The sequence below is a fragment of the Lissotriton vulgaris genome, chromosome 5, assembly GCF_964263255.1.
Source record: "Lissotriton vulgaris chromosome 5, aLisVul1.2, whole genome shotgun sequence".
Taxonomy (NCBI): domain Eukaryota; kingdom Metazoa; phylum Chordata; class Amphibia; order Caudata; family Salamandridae; genus Lissotriton; species Lissotriton vulgaris.
Genome location: NC_141693.1, coordinates 665,184,423 through 665,205,773, shown reverse-complemented (window position 1 = coordinate 665,205,773; position 21,351 = coordinate 665,184,423). Strand labels below are relative to the sequence as shown.

Genomic DNA, 21,351 nt, shown 5'->3' with positions numbered 1-21,351 from the left:
TAGAATATCCCCAGGCATCAGACTGGATCTGGAAAGTTTTGCGTAGCAGTACCCCTGCGCGTCGGTAGGCGTCGTCTGCGGCTCCGCGTCCGTCGTTGGCGCCGGGATGACGTCGCCGGAGTACTTAGACGCCGCCGTTGCGCACTGACGTCAGTTCTTTTTTCCACGCAGATCCGGAAAAAGTGGTACCCTTTAGTCCTTTTTTGACTAAACTTTTTTGATCCTTTTGATTTATTTTTCTCGTCGAACGACTCCATCGGTGCCGGTAGGGATGCCTGGGTTGGAACCCTGTGCCGACGGCTGTCGACTGATGTCGGTTACCGCCCCCCATCGCCGGTGCCTGTATTGCTTAGGGGCCGACCACGATGACAAGTCGTGCCCAGACTGACGGGCCTTGACGTCGAAAAGCTAGGCGGGAGAGGTCCCATAAGTGCCTCGAGCTCCGACAGTCGGCCCCGCGCTGCTCGAGGTCCCGGTCCAGGAGGAGGTCGAGGGACCAGTCGCGGGCCGGAGTCATCACAGCTCGGCAAGTGGACACCACTTGTCGGGCTCCAAGTTCTCAGGTAAGAGGCACAAGAAGTCAAAGAGGCGACATTGCTCTTCTGACTCCCCCCGAGGCTCGTGCGACGCGGCCGGGGGTTCGGGCGACACCGCCCACGCGGCTCCGCCGGAGCCGCTGGCGCCGCGGCCAGCTCCATACCCGCCGGTCACTGGGCTGAATGCGACGCCGGAGGAGATCGACACATTCCTTGTCGCCATGAGGAATCGCTCTCCTCCGGCGAGCTCTTCGGAGGTGCCTTCGGGCCCCGGGGGTTCGTCTGGGGGCCCTAGCGGGCGGGTGGCTTCGGCCCTGGTGCCGTCAGGTGCTTAGGTCACGGCGCCATTGGCGACTTCGATCCCGACGCCGCAGGGCCCCACTGGATCTGTCGGATCCGGGTCGCCGCTGATCGACCTTACGACCCCTCCCCCGGCGCCGACCCCTAGGGTGTCATCCCCAACGCCATCCCCAGACAATGTCGTCCCCGAACCTCCCCTCGATCCGGTTCCGACGTCGGAATGGCGTCGCTCGACGCCGCATTCAACGTAGAGGGAAGAGCAATTCTTCTATGATCCGGCCCCATCATTTGAACCTGATTACCAGGGGATGGAGGGCGAGGCGGATTGGGAGAGGTCTGAGGACCCTCTGGCATGGGAGTGCCAGTCTTTTCAGGACTGGACAGGTGAGCTAGGGGAGGCCAGTGGTTTGGATACTTCACCCGACACTGGATTTGTCTCCCCTCCTACCGTGGCGGTGCCAGGGGACAACGGCGAGGCCAGTCCACATCCACCCCTGCTACATCCGCCTCGAAGCCTTCCTAGTCCGAGCTTTTAGGCCCATTTAACACCAGTGGGGGGCAGGGTTCGCCATCACCTCCTCCACTGGCGCACCATCACTTCGGACAGGTGGGTGCTGCAAATCGTCCAAAGAGGCTACTTCCTCCCCTTCGAGGCGACCCCTCCAGCCATGCCACCGCAGTACCACCACGTGTCGGGAGATCACTTGAAACTTCTGCAAGTTAAGTTACGGCCCTTTTGGCCAAGGGGGCCATCGAGCGCATTCCTGGGCCAGAAGTAGGGTGTGGTTGTTACTCCCACTACTTTCTGGTTCCCAAGAAGGGCAAAGGGGACCTACGCCCTATCTTGGACCTGCGGAACGTCAACGGCTTCCTCCGGAAGGAGAAGTTTAAGATGCTGACTCTGGCTCAGGTCTTAGCTGCCCTAGACCCGGGAGACTAAATGGTAGCGTTGGACTTGCAGGACGCATATTTTCACATCTCCGTCCTGCCGGCCCACCGGCATTACCTGCGGTTCACGGTAGGCCACAAGCATTTTCAGTTTACCGTGCTCCCCTTCGGGCTTACCAGCGCCCCTCGGGTGTTCACGAAAGTGATGACAGTGGTCGGAGCTCATCTGCGCAGATTAGGAGTGTCAGTCTTCCCCTATCTCGACGACTGGTTGTTGAAGACGGTCTCGCCCCAGACAGTCATCAGCCACCTCCAGACTACGGCCGACCTCCTGCACTTACTGGGGTTCTCCATCAATGTGCCGAAGTCACACCTGTGTCCCTCTCAGAAGCTCCTCTTCTTCAGCGTTTCTGGACTCGGCGAAGTTTTGGGTTTATCCTCCCGAACAGCGGGTTCAGGATAATCTGAAAGAGACACGTTAGTGATAGATTCCTTACCTTAGAATATCCCCAGGCGTCAGACTGGATCCGGAAATTTTTGCGTAGCAATACCCCTGCGCGCTGGTAGGCGTCGTCTGCGGCTCCGCGTCCGTCGTCGGCGTCGTGAGCGCCGGGATGACGTCATCGGAGTATATAGACGGCGCCCATGCGCGCTGACGTCAGTTCTTCTTTTTTCCGCGCCAGCTAGCGCAGATCCGGAAGAAGCTCTACCCCCAGTCACTTTTTGACTGAAAACTTTTTCGATCTTTTTGATCCTCTACTTAGTCGATCCTCGACTATCGGTGCCAGGGATGCCCGGGTTCAAGCCTTGCTCGAAGTGCGGCCGACTCATGTCGGTCACGGACCCCCATCGCCGGTGCCTGAAGTGCTTAGGCCTCGACCACGACGATCGAACCTGCTCCGACTGCCGGGCCCTGACGTCGAAGGCTAGGCGGGAGCGGTCCCGCAAGCGTCTCGAGCTGAGGCAGTCGGCCCCGCGCCGCTCCAGGTCCCGGTCCCGGTCCCACGGGAGGTCGAGGGACAGGTCGCGAGGTCGGAGTCATCGACGTTCCGGGAGTGGACACCGATCGTCTGGTTCCAAGTCCTCAGGTAAGAGGCATGAGAGGTCGGAGCGACACCATCGATCCTCCGACCCGCCCCGTCGCTCGCACGATGCGACCGGGGACTCGGGCGACACCGCCCACGCGGCTCCGCGGGAGTCGCAAGCGTCGCCGCCTGCCCCACACCTTCGGGTCCCTGGGCACGGCGCGTCGCAGGAGGAGGTCGAGAGGTACCTCATGGCCATGAGGGCCCTCCCTCCTCAGTCGGTTCCCGTGGCGCCTTCGGGCCGATCGGCTCCGTCTGGAGGTCCTTCCGGGTCGGGCGCTTCGGCCCCGACGACGTCGGGTGCTTCGGGCCCGGCGCCGCTGGCGACTTCGGTCCCGGCGCCGCGCGACCTCGCTGGATCCGGCCCCGGATCCGGGACCCCGCCGGTCGACCTTACGACCTCGCCGGCGCCGTCCCTTCAGGTGTCGTCCCCGGCAGCCGATGTGGTTGCCGACCCCAATGCTTCCTACGGTCCTGCTCAGGAGTCGGAGGGGCGCCGCTGGGCGCCGATTCCGTCGGCCTTCGGAGAGTTCTATCTCCACGAGGAGGCCCTGGCTGTTAATCCTGGTCTTCAGGAGCCGGGTGACGAGGAGCAATGGGAGGGGTCCGAGGACCCTCTGGCACGTGATTGCCAGTCACATCAGGACTGGACATATGAGCTTGGGGAGGCCAGTGGTATTGACACCTCGCCAGACACTGGATTTACGTCGCCCCCGACTGTGGCTTCGGAGGCGGGTTCTGCTTACAGTGTAGTGTTGACGAAGGCAGCTAAGGCCTTAAACCTTCAGCTCCCCGTCGCGGCCGTGAGGACTAATCTCCTCACTGAGGTCCTCAAACAGCAGTCCGGCTCCGCGGAGCCCCTCCTGCCGTTCAACGAGGCCTTGTGTGACGTTCTTCTGGGCACTTGGTCCAAGCCCGCCACAGGCCCCCCTGTGGACAGGAACGTGGCCAGACGCTACCGCCCGGCACCGGGCGACCCTTGCTTTTTGTCCACCCACCCCACCCCCGAGAGTCTGGTCATCCAGGCCTCCAACTCCCAGACCGCATTCCCGTCGGCCCCGCCCGACAGGGAATCCAAGAGATATGAGCAGTTCGGGAAGAAGGTCTTCTCGTCTGTGAGCCTGGGGCTACGGTCAGTAAACACCAACTGTCTCTTGGGCCGCTACACCCACACTCTGTGGGACACGGTTGCGGAGGTGCTGCCACAATGCCCTGAGGAGGTCAGGGCTAAACTCAGCCAAACCCTTGCGGACGGCCGAGATGCAGCACGTTTTTCTATCCGGTGTGGGCTGGATACCACGGACTCACTGGGCAGGGCGATGGCAACGACGGTGGCGGTTCGACGCCACGCCTGGTTGAGGTCCGCCAACTTCTCGGCCGATGTCCAGGCCACCCTCCTGGACATGCCGTTTGATGGCCGTCGCCTCTTCGGCGACAAGGCAGACCATGCGCTGGAGCGTTTCAAGGACTCCAGGGCCACGGCCAAGTCCTTGGGCCTTACGGCCCCACGCCAGCAATCGGGTGCCTTTCGCTCCTTTCGTGGCCACGGAAGGGGCGCCCCACCACGTACCGTCAGCCACGCGCCGCAGAATGTACAGCAACGCGGTGGCGGACGTGGGAACCGCCGTGGCGGTGGTCGGGGACAGCGGCGAGCCCAGTCCACACCTCCCTCAGCAGCCCCTGCCTCAAAACCTTCCTAGTCCGAGTTTTCAGGCCCATGTGACGCCTGTGGGAGGCAGGGTTCGCCATCACCTCTCCCACTGGCATACAGTCACTTCGGACAGGTGGGTGCTGCAAATTGTCCGAAGGGGTTTCTCCCTCCCCTTCGAGTCTTCCCCTCCATCCATGCCACCTCAATGCCACCGTGTGTCGGGGGATCACTTGCGACTTCTGCAAGAGGAAGTTTCGGCCCTCTTGGCCAAGAGGGCCATCGAGCGCGTTCCTGGGCCAGAAGTAGGACGTGGCTGTTACTCCCACTACTTTCTGGTACCCAAGAAGGGCAAAGGGGGCCTACGCCCTATCTTGGATCTGCGGAACGTCAACGGCTTCCTCCGTACGGAGAAGTTCAAGATGCTCACTTTGGCTCAGGTCCTGGCTGCCCTGGACCCAGGAGACTGGATGGTAGCGTTGGACTTGCAGGACGCCTATTTCCACATCCCCGTCCTGCCGGCCCACCGGCGTTACCTGCGGTTCACGGTAGGCCACGAGCACTTTCAGTTTACCGTGCTCCCCTTCGGCCTTACCAGCGCCCCACGGGTGTTCACGAAGGTGATGGCGGTGGTCGCAGCCCATCTGCGCAGGCAAGGGGTGTCAGTCTTCCCCTACCTCGACGACTGGTTGTTGAAGGCGGGCTCGCCCCAGACAGTCGTCAGCCACCTCCAGACTACGGCCGACCTCCTGCACTTGCTGGGGTTCTCCATCAATGTGCCGAAGTCACACCTGTGTCCCTCTCAGAAGCTCCTCTTCATCGGAGCGGTTCTCGACTCGGCGCAGTTTCGGGTTTACCCACCCGAGCAGCGGGTCCGGGATATTCAGGCTCTGATTCCTGTCTTCCGGCCGTTATCCCGGGTCTCGGTCAGGTTGACGCTGCGGCTTCTGGGACTGATGGCCTCCTGCATCCTTCTGGTGCGTCACGCCAGGTGGCGGATGCGGGCTCTGCAGTGGGACCTGAAGTTTCAGTGGGCCCAGCATCAGGGCAACCTGTCCGATCATGTCCTGATCTCGGAGGGCACTGCGAAGCAACTGCAGTGGTGGCTCACGGACCGCGACTGGGTCAGTGGCAGGCCCCTCTCCCTACCCCAGCCGGAGCACGTAGTTGTGACGGACGCGTCCCTCCAAGGCTGGGGAGGCCACATGGGAGAGGCGGAGATCAGAGGCCTCTGGTCTCCGGCGGAGTCCCGGCTCCATATCAACCTTCTGGAGCTGCGGGCGATTCGTCTAGCACTGAAGGCATTCCTCCCCTCTGTCCGAGGGAGCGTAGTGCAAGTGTTCACCGACAACACCACCGCCATGTGGTACTGCAACAAACAGGGCGGTGTGGGGTCGTGGACCCTTTGCCAGGAGGCTCTGCGCCTCTGGCAGTGGCTGGAACATCAGGGCGTGACCCTGGTGGTTCAACACCTGGCAGGCTCTCTGAATGCCAGGGCGGACGAACTCAGCCGCCGGTGCATGATGGATCACGAATGGCGTCTGAACTCGGATGTGGCGCAAGGTCTCTTTCGACAGTGGGGAGAGCCTTGGTTAGATCTATTCGCCACAGAAGAGAACGCGCAATGTCAGCAGTTCTGCGCGTTGGAGTTTCCAAGGCGGCACTCGCTCGGAGACGCTTTTCGTCGCGAGTGGAGCTGCGGTCTGTTGTACGCCTTTCCGCCTATACCACTTCTGCCCAGAGTGCTGAAGAAGATCAGGCGCGACCGGGCCCAGGTCGTCCTTGTGGCTCCGGACTGGGCACGAAGGTACTGGTATCCCGAGCTACTCAGCATGTCAGTCGATCCCCCGATTCGTCTGCCTCTTCGGGAGGACCTTCTGTCGCAGCAGCAGGGGACGGTCCTGCACCCGAACCTGTCCAGTCTCCACCTACAAGCTTGGAGATTGAGCGGCGGCAGTTGAGGCCATTTGACTTGCCTCCCGAAGTCTGTGATATCATTCTGGCAGCCAGGCGTCCCTCCACAAAGTCGGTATACGCCTGCCGGTGGAACAAATTTGTGGCATGGTGCACAGCAAAGGCTGTGGATCCTCTCTCTGCACCCCTTTCGGAAGTGCTGCTCTTTCTTCTTTCCCTTGCCCAGCAGGGCTCTGCTCTGGGCACTCTTAAAGGGTACCTTTCTGCTCTATCAGCCTTCTTGAGGCTACCAGATCAACCTTCTTTGTTCAAGTCCCCTATTGTGAGTAGATTTCTGAAGGGCATCACACACATGTTCCCTCCTGTCCCCTTCGTGATGCCCCAGTGGGACTTGAATCTGGTTCTCACCTATCTGATGTGTGCTCCCTTTGAGCCACTTCATAACTGCCCTCTTCGTCTCCTTACTCTAAAGACGGCCTTCCTGGTTGCCATCACCTCTGCCAGGAGGGTGAGTGAGCTCCAGGCTCTTTCTTCTTCTCCACCTTTCCTGTCTGTTCATCCTGATAAGGTGGTGTTACGTACACGTCCTTCCTTTCTGCCCAAGGTTGTCACGGCCTTCCACATCGGGCAGTCCATCACCTTGCCCACCTTCTTTCCGCCTCCGCACCCCTCGAAAGAGGAGGAGAGGCTCCACCGTCTGGATCCAAAACGTGCGCTCTCCTACTACCTAGACCGCACTCGCCAATTCCGGGTGGATGACCAACTCTTCGTTGGTTACGTGGGCGCGAAGAAGGGAAAGGCTGTACACAAGAGGACCATCTCCAGGTGGATCATCTTGTGCATCCAAGCATGTTACTCCATGGCGAGGAAGGAGCCCCCGGCTGGATTGCGGGCTCATTCCACTCGGGCCACGGCAACGACAACTGCCCTGGGCCGCGGTGTCCCCCTGCAGGACATCTGTCAGGCAGCCACGTGGGCCTCGCTGCACACGTTCGCAAGACACTACTGCCTGGACAGTCAAGTCCGGAGGGATGGCTTCTTTGGCCGTTCCGTCCTCCAGGACTTTCTGGTGTGATATTGGTTCGCAGACCCACCACCGGGGTTGGTATTGCTGGGGTATCTATTCTAAGGTAAGGAATCTATCACTAACGTGTCTCTTTCAGATGCACAAGTTACTACTTGTGTAACGATATATCTGTAAGAGACATTAGTTAGTGATAGATTCCTTACCGCCCTCCCATCCTCCCTGTTCTGCGAACCGATATTTAGGGTTAAGGTCATCCCCTTCAGGGCCCTAGTTTCATGGCACCAGTGTTAGTTCTATCATGGCTCTGCGTATCTGGCGCGGAAAAGCTGTGTTATCAGAACTGACGTCAGCGCGCATGGGCGCCGTCTATATACTCCGATGACGTCATCCCGGCGCTCACGACGCCGACGACGGACGCGGAGCCGCAGACGACGCCTACCAGCGCGCAGGGGTATTGCTACGCAAAAATTTCCGGATCCAGTCTGACGCCTGGGGATATTCTAAGGTAAGGAATCTATCACTAACTAATGTCTCTTACAGATATATCGTTACACAAGTAGTAACTTGTGCTTCAGGCTCTGATTCCGATCTTTCAGCCTTTATCCCGAATCTCAGTCAGGTTGACGCTGCGGCTTCTGGGGCTGATGGCCTCCTGCATCCTTCTGGTGCATCACTAAAAAGGGACCGGCGGTGCTCAAGCGGACCATTTCTCGATGGGTCGTCTTGTGCATCAAGGCTTGTTATTCACTGGCTAAAAAGGAGCCTCCTGTGGGGGGTACGTGCCCATTCCACTCGGGCCACGGCGGCTACTACTGCCCTGAGTCGGGGAGTCCCCTTGCAGGACATCTGTCAGGCAGCTACGTGGGACTCGCTGCACACGTTCGCTAGACACTACTGCCTGGACAGCCAACTCCGGAGAGATGGCTTTTTCGGCTGTTCCGTTCTCCAGGACTTTCTGGTGTGATTATTGGTTCGCAGACCCACCACCGGGGTTGGTATTGCTGGGGTATCTATTCTAAGGTAAGAAATCTAACACTAACCTGTTTCTTTCAGATGCACAAGTTACTTACCTTCGGTAACAATATATCTGTAAGAAACAGTAGTTAGTGTTAGATTCCTTACCGCCCCACCCATCCTCCCCGTTCTGCGAACCGATATCTAAGGTTAAGGTCATCCCTTTGAGGGCCCTAGTTTCAGGGCACCAGTGTTGGTTTTTATCATGGCTCTGCCTTTCTGGCGCGGAAAGCTGTGTATAAGAACTGACGTCAGCGCGCGAGGGCGGCGTCTAAGTACTCCGGCGAAGTCATAACGATGCCGACGACGGACGCGGAGCCGCAGGCGACGCCTACCGACGTGCAGGGGTACTGCTACGCAAAACTTTCCGGATCCAGTCTGACGCCTGGGGATATTCTAAGGTATGGAATCAAACACTAACTACTGTTTCTTACAGATATATCATTACCGAAGGTAAGTAACTTGTGCTATAGCAGTTCTTTTCAACTGGTAACCTTTACGAGTGTGACATAGTTTTACATTTACATTTCAAAATGTTATGGATTTAAAAGTAAAGGATAATAGGAATGCCCATTTAACATGTTTTATAAATTAATTTGTAATCGCTTGCTTTTTTGTGTGTTTGTAGGACTGTCATTGTTTGCTGGATATCGGGCCACATGCCATTGAACGATTGCACAGCATTCATATATATCCCATCGTTCTGTTCGTCCGCTACAAAAGCGCTAAACAAATCAAGTATGTGGTTGCCATTAACATAAGCTATTTTATGTTTAAGATCAGTGTTCCATAATGAGTTTTGTATTGTTGTATGGCTCCCTTTTCACCTTCCTTCTTTTAAACTACAGAAAATATTTGTCAGTTATATCCTGCCTCTGAATGTGGGGTTCAAAGCAGAAAGTATGGTTTCTTGTAAGGGGAAAATAGTTCCATCCCTGAAAGTAGCAGAATCATAGCATGGTAATGCTCTTTTTAGGGATACAGAAAGATTTAGCTGGTTTCAAGATTAACTATTTAAAAATGTACATTCAGATCCAAGCGCCCGGATGGCTCCTTGGAATGTCGTGCTCCGACTTGATCTCTTCACCTTGACCCGCCTTCCTGGTCTACTGGTGCCCGACCCCACCCTTGATCTCCAGCCATAGGTTAACTTGAGGTACAGGGCGAATCGCTTGATGCTGACTGCAGCCCTGACAGAGGTGGTGGTCTCCTCATTCTCTATTGTGATCTGAGTCCTCTTAGCGTGGCCTGTGGTCTTAGACCTCTGCTACTCCGGGGCTTCAGTGGAGCGGGCATCTGTGACCTGCATTGCTCTTCACCTGTGCCCTACATCCTACAGCTGAGACCATTTCATAGAGTTACCTTCTGGGACTGCCTCCACGCAGGAACTGCGCGACACTGCTGGAGAGGGCTGTGTGGGGGGCACCCATTAGGGGGGCAGACAGAGGCTGCACGCAGAAGCGACCAGACTAGATCCGGTGCGGCCTGTGTGTAGGCTGCCCTCACGCCTGCCTGCCTTGAAGACAAACGATGTTCATAATAGTGGCGACCGGGGACCCTTCGTTCCTCGGAAGGAATACTATTATAATTGCAGTCCACGACGAGAGCATCCTATTTGTCGATTCCTATAGCTCTACATCACTAATGCCCGACACCGTCTACTGTCACTCATATTGACCCAAGACAAGCTGCAGGGTACCAAGCAGAGCACTCTGGATCTCTACGCAGGGGCGCAGGCGGTGGAGCCAGCAGCCCCATCCTCTACTGGCGCAGACAACGTTGCACTGATGCCGGCGATAACCTAGTCTGGCGATGCCTTAGAGGCCAAAATCGGGGCAGTGGGATCGGACGTCATGCTGATCCACCAGTATCTCCGCAAGGCGGTTGACAGGATAAGGGAAGCTGAGACCCGTATATCTACTACAGAGGACACAGTTGCATCCCTCCAAAAGAGGGTATCCTCCTTGGAATCCATCACAAAGGGTCTTGCGATCAGGGTGGAGGATGCCGAGGGCAGGACTCAAAGGAATAATCTTCGCTTTGTGGGCTTTCCAGAGGGCTGCGTAAGCAACAACATGAGCAGTTTCTTACCACATGGCTTGCGGAAAGGATCCCTCAGTCGTCTCTGTCCCAATGCTTTATTCTCGAATGTGCTCACTGCACCTTGATGCAGAAGCCTCTGCCCGGGGCCAGACCACGGCCCATTATCTCCAGGCTCCTCAACTTCCATGATAGGGATGCCATCCTCGCGCAGGCCAGATTGTCTGGCAAACTCCACTATAACTCTCATTCCATTTTAATTTTCCCAGACTATACGAGACTGGTGTAACAACGCCAACAGTCATTCACGAGTACAAAGGCCCTGCTCCGAAACTTGATGATCCAATATGCCTTGCTTTTCCCGGTCCGGCTGCAGGTTATAAGTTCCGCATGCTGTTCTTCGATACCCCCAAGGAGGTCTTTGCCTGGACGGATGAGAAGCAGAAGCTTAAATCGCACACCCCGCCGTCTATTGACTCCGAGTCGTCCTCTGGAGAAGCTGCATGAAAGACTGTCAAAACTTTAGAGAAATCTAACCGTAGAAAACACTCACAGTGCCGATCCAAATTGCGAGGGGCATCCAGCTCCCGAGTGGAAGAAGACGAACATGAACTAGCACAGTCATGCAACGGAGACTGAGGGTTGTGAGTACGATATATGTTTGGCTGATTAAACATTTCAGGGCCTCCGTGGGACTTCCCCCCCCTGTGACTCGTCTCTCTGTATCTGAGAACATTATCTTTGCATGGGGATAGTTTACTGGGGATCCATTGGTTTGGGGCAGTGCTCTGCCCCTGTTGAGGCAGCAGTAGAACCCCAACTGCGACAGATACTTAAACAGTTATGAGGTTTTGGGTGAGGTAGGAGGGGGTGGGAAGGGGTTTGATGAGTTGTGTTGTCATACTGTGCCGTGTTTTTCTTCATGCCTATCATTTTCATGCCATGCAACAAACCCTGTTCCCTATTTATTCTCCATATCATACCATATGTCAGACCCTGCTGGTAGGCTCCATGTAGTAAGCTGGAATAAAGGGGGGCACTGGACAAAGTCAAAAGAGGTGCGGTTTATCGGCATGCTAAACCTGCTTCAGCAGATGTCCTGCTACTGCAAGAAACTCACTTTTTGAGTGCCAAAGCGCCATACCTCTCTCGATTTGGCTATATCCAGGTCATCCATGCAGGATTCACCAGGGGATCCCGTGGGGTGGTGGTCCTTATTCAACGGATAGTCCCCTTACACATGCTAAAACATGGTCTGACCCCCAAGGCCGTTATGTAGTTGTGACTGGTACGTTATATGGGGAGCTTGTACATTTGGTAGAGTTTATGCCTCCACCTTGCTCCCCCCACTTGTCTGAAACGTTTGTGGAATGCCTGACTAGAATGATGTTGGAGATTCCCAGGGGCCTCTCTTATCAGTGGTGACTGGAATGACGTCTTGATATTTGCTCAGGATAGAAGAAGATCGCGTGGTGGACTGGAGCCACTCAGTGACACACTCCTACAGACACTGGTGCGAGATATGGGCTGGGTGGATATGTGGCGACACTAACACACGATAGTACAAAGCTACACATACTACTCTACAGTACACAATTCGTTCTTGCGCTTAGATTAGATATTTCTACCCGCGACTTACTATTATCGGATTGCGGATGCAGATATCCTACATAGAGGCCTACCTAGAGGCCTCTCAGATCATTCTCCAATAACGTTGACGTTGCGGCTGGACATAGCCCGCCCATCCTTCCGATGGCGCCTTTCGACGCGGCATCTTCATGATCCACAATATAAGACCTACATGTATCAGGTGGTTACGGATAATTTTACTGAAAATCTGGGAACTGTGAGCTCGGCGATGACTATCTGGGAGGCTATGAAGCCAACCCTTAGGGGTGCTAACCTCTCTTTCTGCGCCGCTCAATGAAAAAAGCGCTGGGAAACATTGCTTCAGGCTGAGGCTCAAATACTTGATCTAGAGCAATGGAGTTGAGATGTAGGCGATAGACAAATTTGCGGTCAGCTCCTCTTCGCGCAACAATTATACGCTAATGTTCTGCGGGATGAGGTCAAGCAGGCTTGGCTGGCCTCAAGCAGTCAAAGATATCAGTGGGGCGACAAGTCATGCTCTCTCCTACATCGCCTATGCCAGTGGGTGACTCACCCACTAACAACACCAGGTATTTTGGGTGAGGATGGTCAAGCGATGACAGATCCAGCCCAGATTGTGTCCAGCTTTGTGACGTATTATGCTGATTTATATACCCCTAATGATGTGTTACCTGAATCTGTGATTTCTTGCTTTTTAGAGGACCCCCAAAGCCCTATCGGATACGGCACGGGTGTACCTGGATGCTCCCTTAATAGCTGAGGAGCTAAGTGCGGCCCTCACAGACTTGCACGCGGGCAAGGCTCCAGGTCCTAACAGTTCCCCATGCAAGTTTTACAAACTCATTCAGTCCCCGTTCGTTACTCACTATCTGGAGTCGGTGAACGTAGCCCTCGAGGAAGGGAGACTCCCATCAGGCTGGCGACATGCCGAAATTGCGATATTTCTTAAACCCGGCTGACCTCCAGATAAACACTCATCATACCGTCCCATATCACTGCTAAATATGGAGGCTAAACTTTTAGCCAAAGCCATTACCAATGGTATCCTCCCCTCTATGTCCGACCTGGTTCATCCGGACCAGGCAGGCTTTATGCTTGGCCAGGCCACCTGACACAATTTCCGACAGGCCCATAACGCAGTGGCAGCAATTGACCATCGGAAGGCCCAGCTGCTCTGCGCTGGCCGTCATAGATAGGGCATTTGATTTCTTGGGGTGAACATACCTGTTTGCTCTCCTGCAGCGTCATAATCTTAGGCCACGCCTTCTGTCCTATATCCGGCTGTTATATACAGATCTCACAGCTTCAGTTAGAGTGACAGGTGCGGTCTCGGAACCCTTTTCTATAGGGCTTAAGCACGCATCAGGGACGCCCTTTGTCCCCCTATTTATTTGTGCTGGCACTGGAACCTCTGGCCTCATGTTTCCGGACTGACGCACAGATCTGAAAGAAACACGTAGTAATAGATTCCTTACCTTAGAATTACCCCCAGGTGTCAGACTGGATCCGGAAAGATTGTCAGCAGTACCCATGTGCGTCAGAAGGTGGCATTGTCCATCGTTGGTGTCGTGGTTGCTGAGATGATGTCGCAGCAGCTTCTTTGACGCCCTCGCGTGCTGACGTCAGTTCTTTCTTTTTCCGCGCCAGCAAGCGCAGACCTGGGAGAGCAGTACCCCCAGTCACTTTTTGACTGAGTTTTTCGAGGCTTTTTTGCCCCCATTTTTTGAGTCGATCGACTCCTGGTGCTGTAGGGATGCCCTGCTTCAAGTCCTGCAGGACTTTCATCGCATGATGTCGGTGACTGACCCGCACCGCGTGTCTCTCTGCTGCCTGGGGCGTGACCACCACCCCAAGTCGTGCCCCGACTGCCGGGCCATGGCGTCAAAGACTTTGCGGGAGCGGTCCCAAAAGTTGCTTGAAGTCCGGCAGTCGGCTCTGCGTCTTTTAAGGTCCCGGTCCCGTGGGAGGTCGAGGGACCTGTCGCGGAGCTACCACCATTGTTCGTCTGGATCAAAGTCTTCGCACACGAGGTCAGGTAAGGCGAAGCATCACAAGAAGTCGAAGAAGTGCCATCGCTCTCCGACTTCCCGTTGCACAACGCAGCTGACGGTGCGGGTGGTGCCTCCCCCGCGACTGCGGCGGAGCCTACGCAGTCGCCATCGGCCTACCCGCCCTTCCTGGGTCAGTCGGTGACTCACGCCCAGCTTCAGGAATTTCAGCCATGGCCCGCCCCTTTGGGCGGGCGGGCCCTGCTGGGCCGACTGGGGGCCCTCGCCTTACACTGTCTGCGGCTCCAGCTCCTCCATCGCTGCCGGCTCTGGCCCCGGCACTGCAGGGCCTCCAAGGATCTAAGCCTGGATCCCAGTCGATGCCGGTTGACCTTGTGACACCTCCACCAAGGTGGACACCACCTCTGACGTCGCCCATGCCCCCGGACGACGTCATCCCTGGTTTCAGCAGTCCGGCGCCGCTCGACGCCGATTCCGATGCCGATAGGGCCTTTCTACTCCTATGTCCAGCGTCCTTATTTTCGGCCTGTTCATCAGCCTTTGGAGGTAGGGGAGGACTGGGAGGGGTTGGAGGACCCTCTCACAGCACAGTGTGAGTTTGACCCGGACTGGGTAGAGGAATTGGGGGATGCCAGCGGTCTTGACACCTCTCCTGACCTTTGCATGCTAACTCCTTCTACCGTGGCTACGGAGGAGGGTGCAAGTTACACAGTAGTGTTGCGTAGGGCGGCCGAGCTCTCCACCTCGATCTCCTCACATTGGCCGTCAGGACTAACCTCCTGACAGAAGTGTTTCAGCCGGCTGCTACCTCTGCGGAGCCACTGCTGCCTTTTAATGATGCACTTTCAGATGTTCTTTTGGGCACCTGGTCCAGATCCAACACAGGGGCTCCTGTGGATAGGAATGTTGCCCGACACCTTCGCCCGGCCCTGGGCGACCCCATTCTCCTTTCCCAACACCCCACCCCTGAGAGCTTGGTTGCCCAAGCTCTGCGTCTCCAAGCACATTCCCTTCCGCACCCCTGGACAAAGAATCCAAGAAACTGGAGGAGTTCTGAAAGAAAAAAAATTCTTCTGACAGTTCAGGACTGCCGTTTGTGAACACTGCATGCCTCTTGGGCCGTTATTTCCACTCTGTGTGGAATACGGTGGCGCAAGTGTTACCTCAGTGTCCGGAGGAGGCCTGGACAGTACTCTCTCAAGCTATTGCTGAAAGGAGAGAAGCTGCAAAGTTCACGATTCGATGTGGCCTTGACACTGCCGACTCGCTAAGCAGGGTGATTTCCACGACAGTGGCGCTCCATCGCCACGCCTGGCTGAGAACTACTGGTTTCTCTTGGGATGTCCAGAACACTCTGATGGACATGCCCTTTGATGGCATTCGCCTTTTTGGCAACAAAGCAGGCTACAGCCAACGGGCTACGGCCAAGTGCTTGGTCCTTTCCGCCATGCGCCCTCCTCCGCCTTCTGCTTTTCGCTCCTATCGTGGCCACGGAAAGGGCGCCCGATACGTTTGCTTCAGAGCCACAGGCCTGCGCAGCAACAGTCTCAGTGAGGACGTGGAATCCTCCGATGCAGGTCAGGGGGCCAGCGGGCGTGTCAGTACACCTCCACCCCGACCACCACTGTCTCCAAACCTTCCTAGTCCGATCTTTCAGCCCATCAAATCGCCATCACCTCTCCCACTGGCGCACCATCACTTCGGACAGGTGGGTTTTACAAATAGTCCGAAGGGGTTACTCCCCACCTTCAAGCCTACCCCTCCAGCCATGCCACCCCAGTACCACCGCATGTCGGGGGTTCACTTGGCACTTCTTCAACAGGAAGTTGCGGCCCTCTTGGCCAAGGAGACCTTCAAGCGCGTTCCTGCCCCAGAAGTAGGACGTGGTTGTTATTCCCACTACTTTCTGGTGCCCAAGAAGGACAAAGGCCTGGGTCCTTTTTTGGTCCTCAGGAACGTCAATCGCTTCCTCCGAAGGAGAAGTTCAAGATGTTAACTCTGGCTCAGGTCTGGTCTGCCCTCGACCATGGAGCCTGGATGGTAGCGTTGGACCTGCAGGACGCATATTTCCACATTCCCGTCCTGCTGCCCACAGGCATTACCTGCGGTTCACGGTAGGCCACCAGCACTTTCAGTTAACGTGCCCCCCTTTGGACTTACCAGCGCCCCTCGGGTGTTCACGAAAGTAATGGCAGTGGTCGCAGCTCATCTGCGCAGATCAGGGGTTACAGTCTTCACCCATCTCGATAACTGGCTGTTGAAGGCGGGCTCGCCCCGGACAGTCGTATCCCACCTCCAGACTATGGCCGACCTCCTGCATTTGCTGGGGTTCTCCATCAATGTGCCGAAGTCGCAACTGATTCCCTCTCAGAAGCTCCTCTTAATCAGAGCGGTTCTGGATATGACGCACTTTCAGGCGTATCCTCCCGAACGGTGAGTCCAGGATATTGAGGCAATAATTCCCATATTTCAGCCTCTATCCTGGGTTTCGGTCAGGATGACCCTGAGGCTGTTGGACCTTATGGCCTCCTGCATCCTGCTGGTCAATCATGCCAGATGGAATATATGGGCTCTGCAGTGGGGCCTGAATTTCCAGTAAGAGCAGCATCAGGGGAACCTGTCTGATTAAGTCCAGATCTGGGAGGCCTCTGCACACCAGCTGCAGTGGTGGCTCACGAACCGGCATTGGGTCAATGGCAGATCCCTCTCCCTTCCCCAACCGGAGCACACAGTGGTGACTGATGCGTCCCTCCTGGGATGGGGAGGGCCACATGGGAGAGGCGGAGATCAGAGGCCTCTGGTCTCCAGCGGAGTCCAGGCTCCACATCAACCTTCTGGAGCTTCGGGCGATCCAGCTTGCACTGAAGTCATTCCTTCCCTCTGTCAAGGGGAGAGTAGTGCAGGTGTTCACAGACAACACCACTGCAATGTGGTACTGCAACAAACGTGGCGGGCGGGGTGGGTTCTTGGACCCTATGTCAGGAGGCCCTTTGCCTGTGGACATGGCTGGGATATCAAGACATTTCCCTGGTGGTTCAACACCTGGCAGGTTCACTGAACACCAGGGAAGACAAACTCAGCCACAGGTGCATGCAGGATCACAGATGGCATCTTCACTCGGATGTGGCGCAAGGTCTCTTTCAACAGTGGGGGTAGCCTTGGTTAGATCTATTCGCCACCGAAGAGAACGCGCAAAGTCAGCAGTTCTAGGCGTGTGAATTTCCAAGGCGGCACTCGGTAGACAACACTTTTCTTCGCGAGTGGAGTTGCAGTCTGTTGTACGCTTTTCTGCCTATACCACTTCTGACCAGAGTGCTGAAGTTCAGGCGCAACGGGGCCCAAGTCATTCTTGTAGCTCCGTACTGGGCTCGAAGAGTTTGGTATACCAAGCTACTCAGTATGACCATCGATCCCCCGATCCGACTGCCTCTTCGTGAGGATCTTCTGTCACAGCAGCAAGGGACTGTCCTCCAACCGAACCTTTCCAGTCTCCACCTCTTTGCGTATAGATTGAGCGACGGCAGTGGATTCCTCTCGACTTGCCTCCTGAAATCTGTGATGTCATTCTGGCAGCCAGGCGTCCCTCTACTAAGTTGGTATACACCTGCAGGTGGAAAAAATGTGTGGCATGGTTCACAGCAAAGGCTGTGGATCCCCTTTCTGACCCTCTTTCACAAGTCCTACTGTTCCTTCTTTCTTTGGCCCAGCAGGGCTATGCTCTGGGCACAATCAATGGCTACTTTTCTGCTATTTCGGCCTTTCTCAGGCTCCCTGACCCGCCCTCTCTTTTCAAGTCCCCTGTGGTAAATAGATTCCTCAAAGGCATTACTCCTCTTTTCCCTCCTATTCCCTTCGTAGTTGGAACCTGGTTCTAACATACTTGATGTGCGCTCCCTTTGAGCCTCTTTACAACTGTCCTCTTCATTTGTTAACTCTGATGACTGCTTTCCTGGTTGCTATCCCCTCTGCTAGGAGAGTGAGTGAGCTCCAGGCTCTTTCCTTTAAACCTCTTTTTCTGTCTGTCCATCCGGACAAGGTTGTGCTCAGAACACGTCCATCCTTTCTGTCAAAGGTTGTCACTGCCTTTCACATCGGGCAGATCATAACTTTGCCCACCTTTTTTCCCCCTCCGCACCCTTTCAGAGAGGAAGGGAGGCTCCACCGTCTGGACCCAAAACGTGCGCTCTCATTTTATCTCAATCGCACACAACAGTTCCCGGTGGATGACCAGCTCTTTGTTGGCTATGTAGGCACCAAGGAAGGTTGGGCCGTACACAAGCGGACTATCTCCCAATGGGTCGTCTTGTGTATTAAAGCCTGTTATTCTCTGGCAAAGAAGAAGCCTCCTGTGCGACTGTGCGCTCATTCCACCAGGGCGACGGCTGCCACTACGGCTTTGGGACATGGTTTCCTCTTACAAGACATCTGTCAGGCAGTTACGTAGGCCTCGTTGCACACTTTTACTAAGCACTATTGCCTGGACAGCCAAGTCCGGAGAGTCGGCTTCTTTGGCCGTTGTTCTCTGGGACTTCCTGGTGTGATCTTGGTTTGCAGACCCACCATCGGGGTTGTTATTGCTGGGGTATCTATTCTAAGTTAAGGAATCTATTACTACGTGTTCCTTTCAGATGAACAAGTTACTTACCTTCGGTAACGCTATATCTGTAAGAAACATTAGTTACTGATAGATTCCTTACTGCCCCACCCATCCTCCCTGTTCTGCAAACTGATTTCTATAGTTAAGGTCATGCCTTTCAGGGCCCTTGTTTCAAGGCACCGGTGGTCAGTATCATGCATGGCTCTGCTTTCCTGGCACAGAAAGTCGTGTACAGAACTGACGTAAGTGCTCGAGGGCAGCGTCTAAGTAGTTTCAGCGACGTCATCTTGGCGACCCCAAAGACGGACGCGGAGCTGCATGACGCCAAACACAGACGCGGAGCCGCATTACGCCACTTACCGATGCGCAGGGGTACTGCCAGTGAAAACTTTTCGGATCCAGTCTGACTTCTAGGGGTAAATCTAAGGTGAGGAATCTATCACTATCTATTAGTTTCTTACAGATATATCATTACCAAAGGTAAGTAACTTGGTCGTTAAGGGATTTGAGTGGCCAGGCGGAATAACGGATCGGATCGCTCTTTATACGGTTGATATCCTTTTCTTTATATCAGAGCCGCGGCGGATGGGACCACGGTTGCGCCGCATACTACAGATATTTGGAGAGACCTTGTGATTGTATATGAACGCCCGGAAGTCTATACTTTGGCCTCTGCACGGGAGGTCCGAAATGGGAGCATGGGCTGCGGACGTCACGATGGCTACATCGGGATTTAAATATCTTGGGGTTCACCTGGCTTCATCCCAGTCGGTGTCATGGAATAAAAATATTACCCCTATCTGGCTGGGCACCCAGACTGAGATGAATTCATGGACTCGTATGCCCCTTTCCATATTAGGTTGATTGGCGATTTTTAAAATGGTGTCACTTCCTCACCTTCTCTATCAGCTGCAGAATCATTCCTTTCCAATACTACCCGCCTGGTTCTGACAGCCTAATTCCAGACTTAGCCATTTTCTTCGGAATGACCAGACCGCTAGAGTCGCGCTCAAAATATGCTTTCAGTCTACCTATTGTGGGGAGATAGCGACACCGGATATCCAATCCTATCATGGAACAGCCCACCTCTTAGTGCTCAACGATTGGTGGTACGGCAATAGAAATGAATCGGCATACCAGGTGGAACGATGGCTCATGGGTAGCACCTTGCCACACGTGCTCCTCCATGCCCCAAGAGAGCTCCGTCGGCTCCCGTCCGCTACACGAGTAGTTTTTGGAGTATGGAAGCAATTGGCGTGCATAATGGGATGGTCGAGAAAACTAACCAGAGAAACACCTCTTTGGCAGAGTGGACTCAAGCCACAGGTATCGACCTTATTGGGGTTTCGAGACTGGGATATCATTGGTATCTCCGCATTAGGGGCGTGATGCGCGCACAATTCTGAAGTCCTTTCAGGAGCTCCAGAGGGACTTTGAGATGCCGCGTACTCAATTTTACAAGTATTTACATTTTCGCCACGCTCTAACACCGTATATAGCGACCCTGAAATCTATCTCTGAGTTTACCCCGATAGAGGCTAAGGTCTTTAGGGGCTATTGGGGGGACCACATGAAGGCAAAAATATATCAATCTCTTATGACGAATCTCTCTACAACCCTGGACTCACTCCGGGAGAGATGGCTGGCAGATCTTGGTCCCCTAGACAACAACGACTGGACGGAAATATTAGAATCCCCACGGGGAGCCACAATCGCGTCATACCTAAGATTCATTCATTTTAAATATGTAAACTGTGCCTATTTCACAAGATATAGGTTGGGGGGGGGGCAGGACTGATAGCTTCCCCCACGTGTCTCCGCTGTGACCGTGCAGAAGGCACATTTATACATACTTTTTGGGAACGCAAGGGGCTCCGTAGATTCTGGACTGAGGTCATGTCAGAAGTACTGGGGTGGAAGATACCCCTGCCCCCAGCATTGCACTGCTGCATCTCACAGAGGAGATTGGAGGAAATATATATAAAAGGCATCTACTATTTCTGGGCCTTAATATTGCTAAAAGGGATATAGCCAGGGCATGGAAAGACTCGACCCCGCCTAAGCTTTGGACATGGAGTATGAGTCTGGATTTGTGTATGAACATGGAGCAACCTATATTTAAGGCACAAGGCTGCCCGCAGAAATATTTCAAAATCTGGAGATGCTGGGCAGATTTTCGATGTCTTATTTTAGAACCCCCTCCACCACGTACGGATGCTGAGATCACTGGATGATAGATCATGGGGACAAGAAATGATGCAGGGATCTACTTTATATGAGAATTGGCTCGCAAGGTATGTTAGACAGATTATTATGTTGTACATGGCACACTTGGTTATAAAGTTGTGGGCTGCTGTTTACAAGCCCAAAATGTTTATTTTCTTATTTTGTAAATGTCATATGAAAGTTACCTGATTGATTCTTATAATCCTGTTCGAGATGCAACTGTTTTATCTGCTGACTTAATGAAACAGTCTTTTGGAGAATTTTATTTTTACATTCAGTAGTTTGTAGAGTGAGTGTGCTTTTAGTCAGCCCCTTAATCAATTGCTTTTTAATGTGTTTTTCATAATCTTCCTTTGCTTGTCCCGTTTGTGTGCCCATTAGGTTTAAGTGACTGGGATTTAGTTACCCAACACTAGTTCTCAATTAAAAATGACCTGAAGATGCAACATGAAGCTT

At 54.6% G+C, this 21,351-nt stretch overlaps 1 protein-coding gene across 8 annotated transcripts in view; it reads left to right on the top strand.

The window, feature by feature from the left end:
- DLG5 (discs large MAGUK scaffold protein 5) overlaps nucleotides 1-21,351 on the top strand; it is a 1,254,082-nt gene that overhangs the window by 1,182,818 nt on the left and 49,913 nt on the right. For all 8 annotated transcript variants that reach the window (XM_086922111.1, XM_086922103.1, XM_086922109.1 and 5 more), the window contains one exon: nucleotides 9,041-9,150. In XM_086922111.1, coding sequence (XP_086778237.1) covers nucleotides 9,041-9,150 — 110 coding nt within the window. The remainder of the gene's footprint in view (nucleotides 1-9,040; nucleotides 9,151-21,351) is intronic.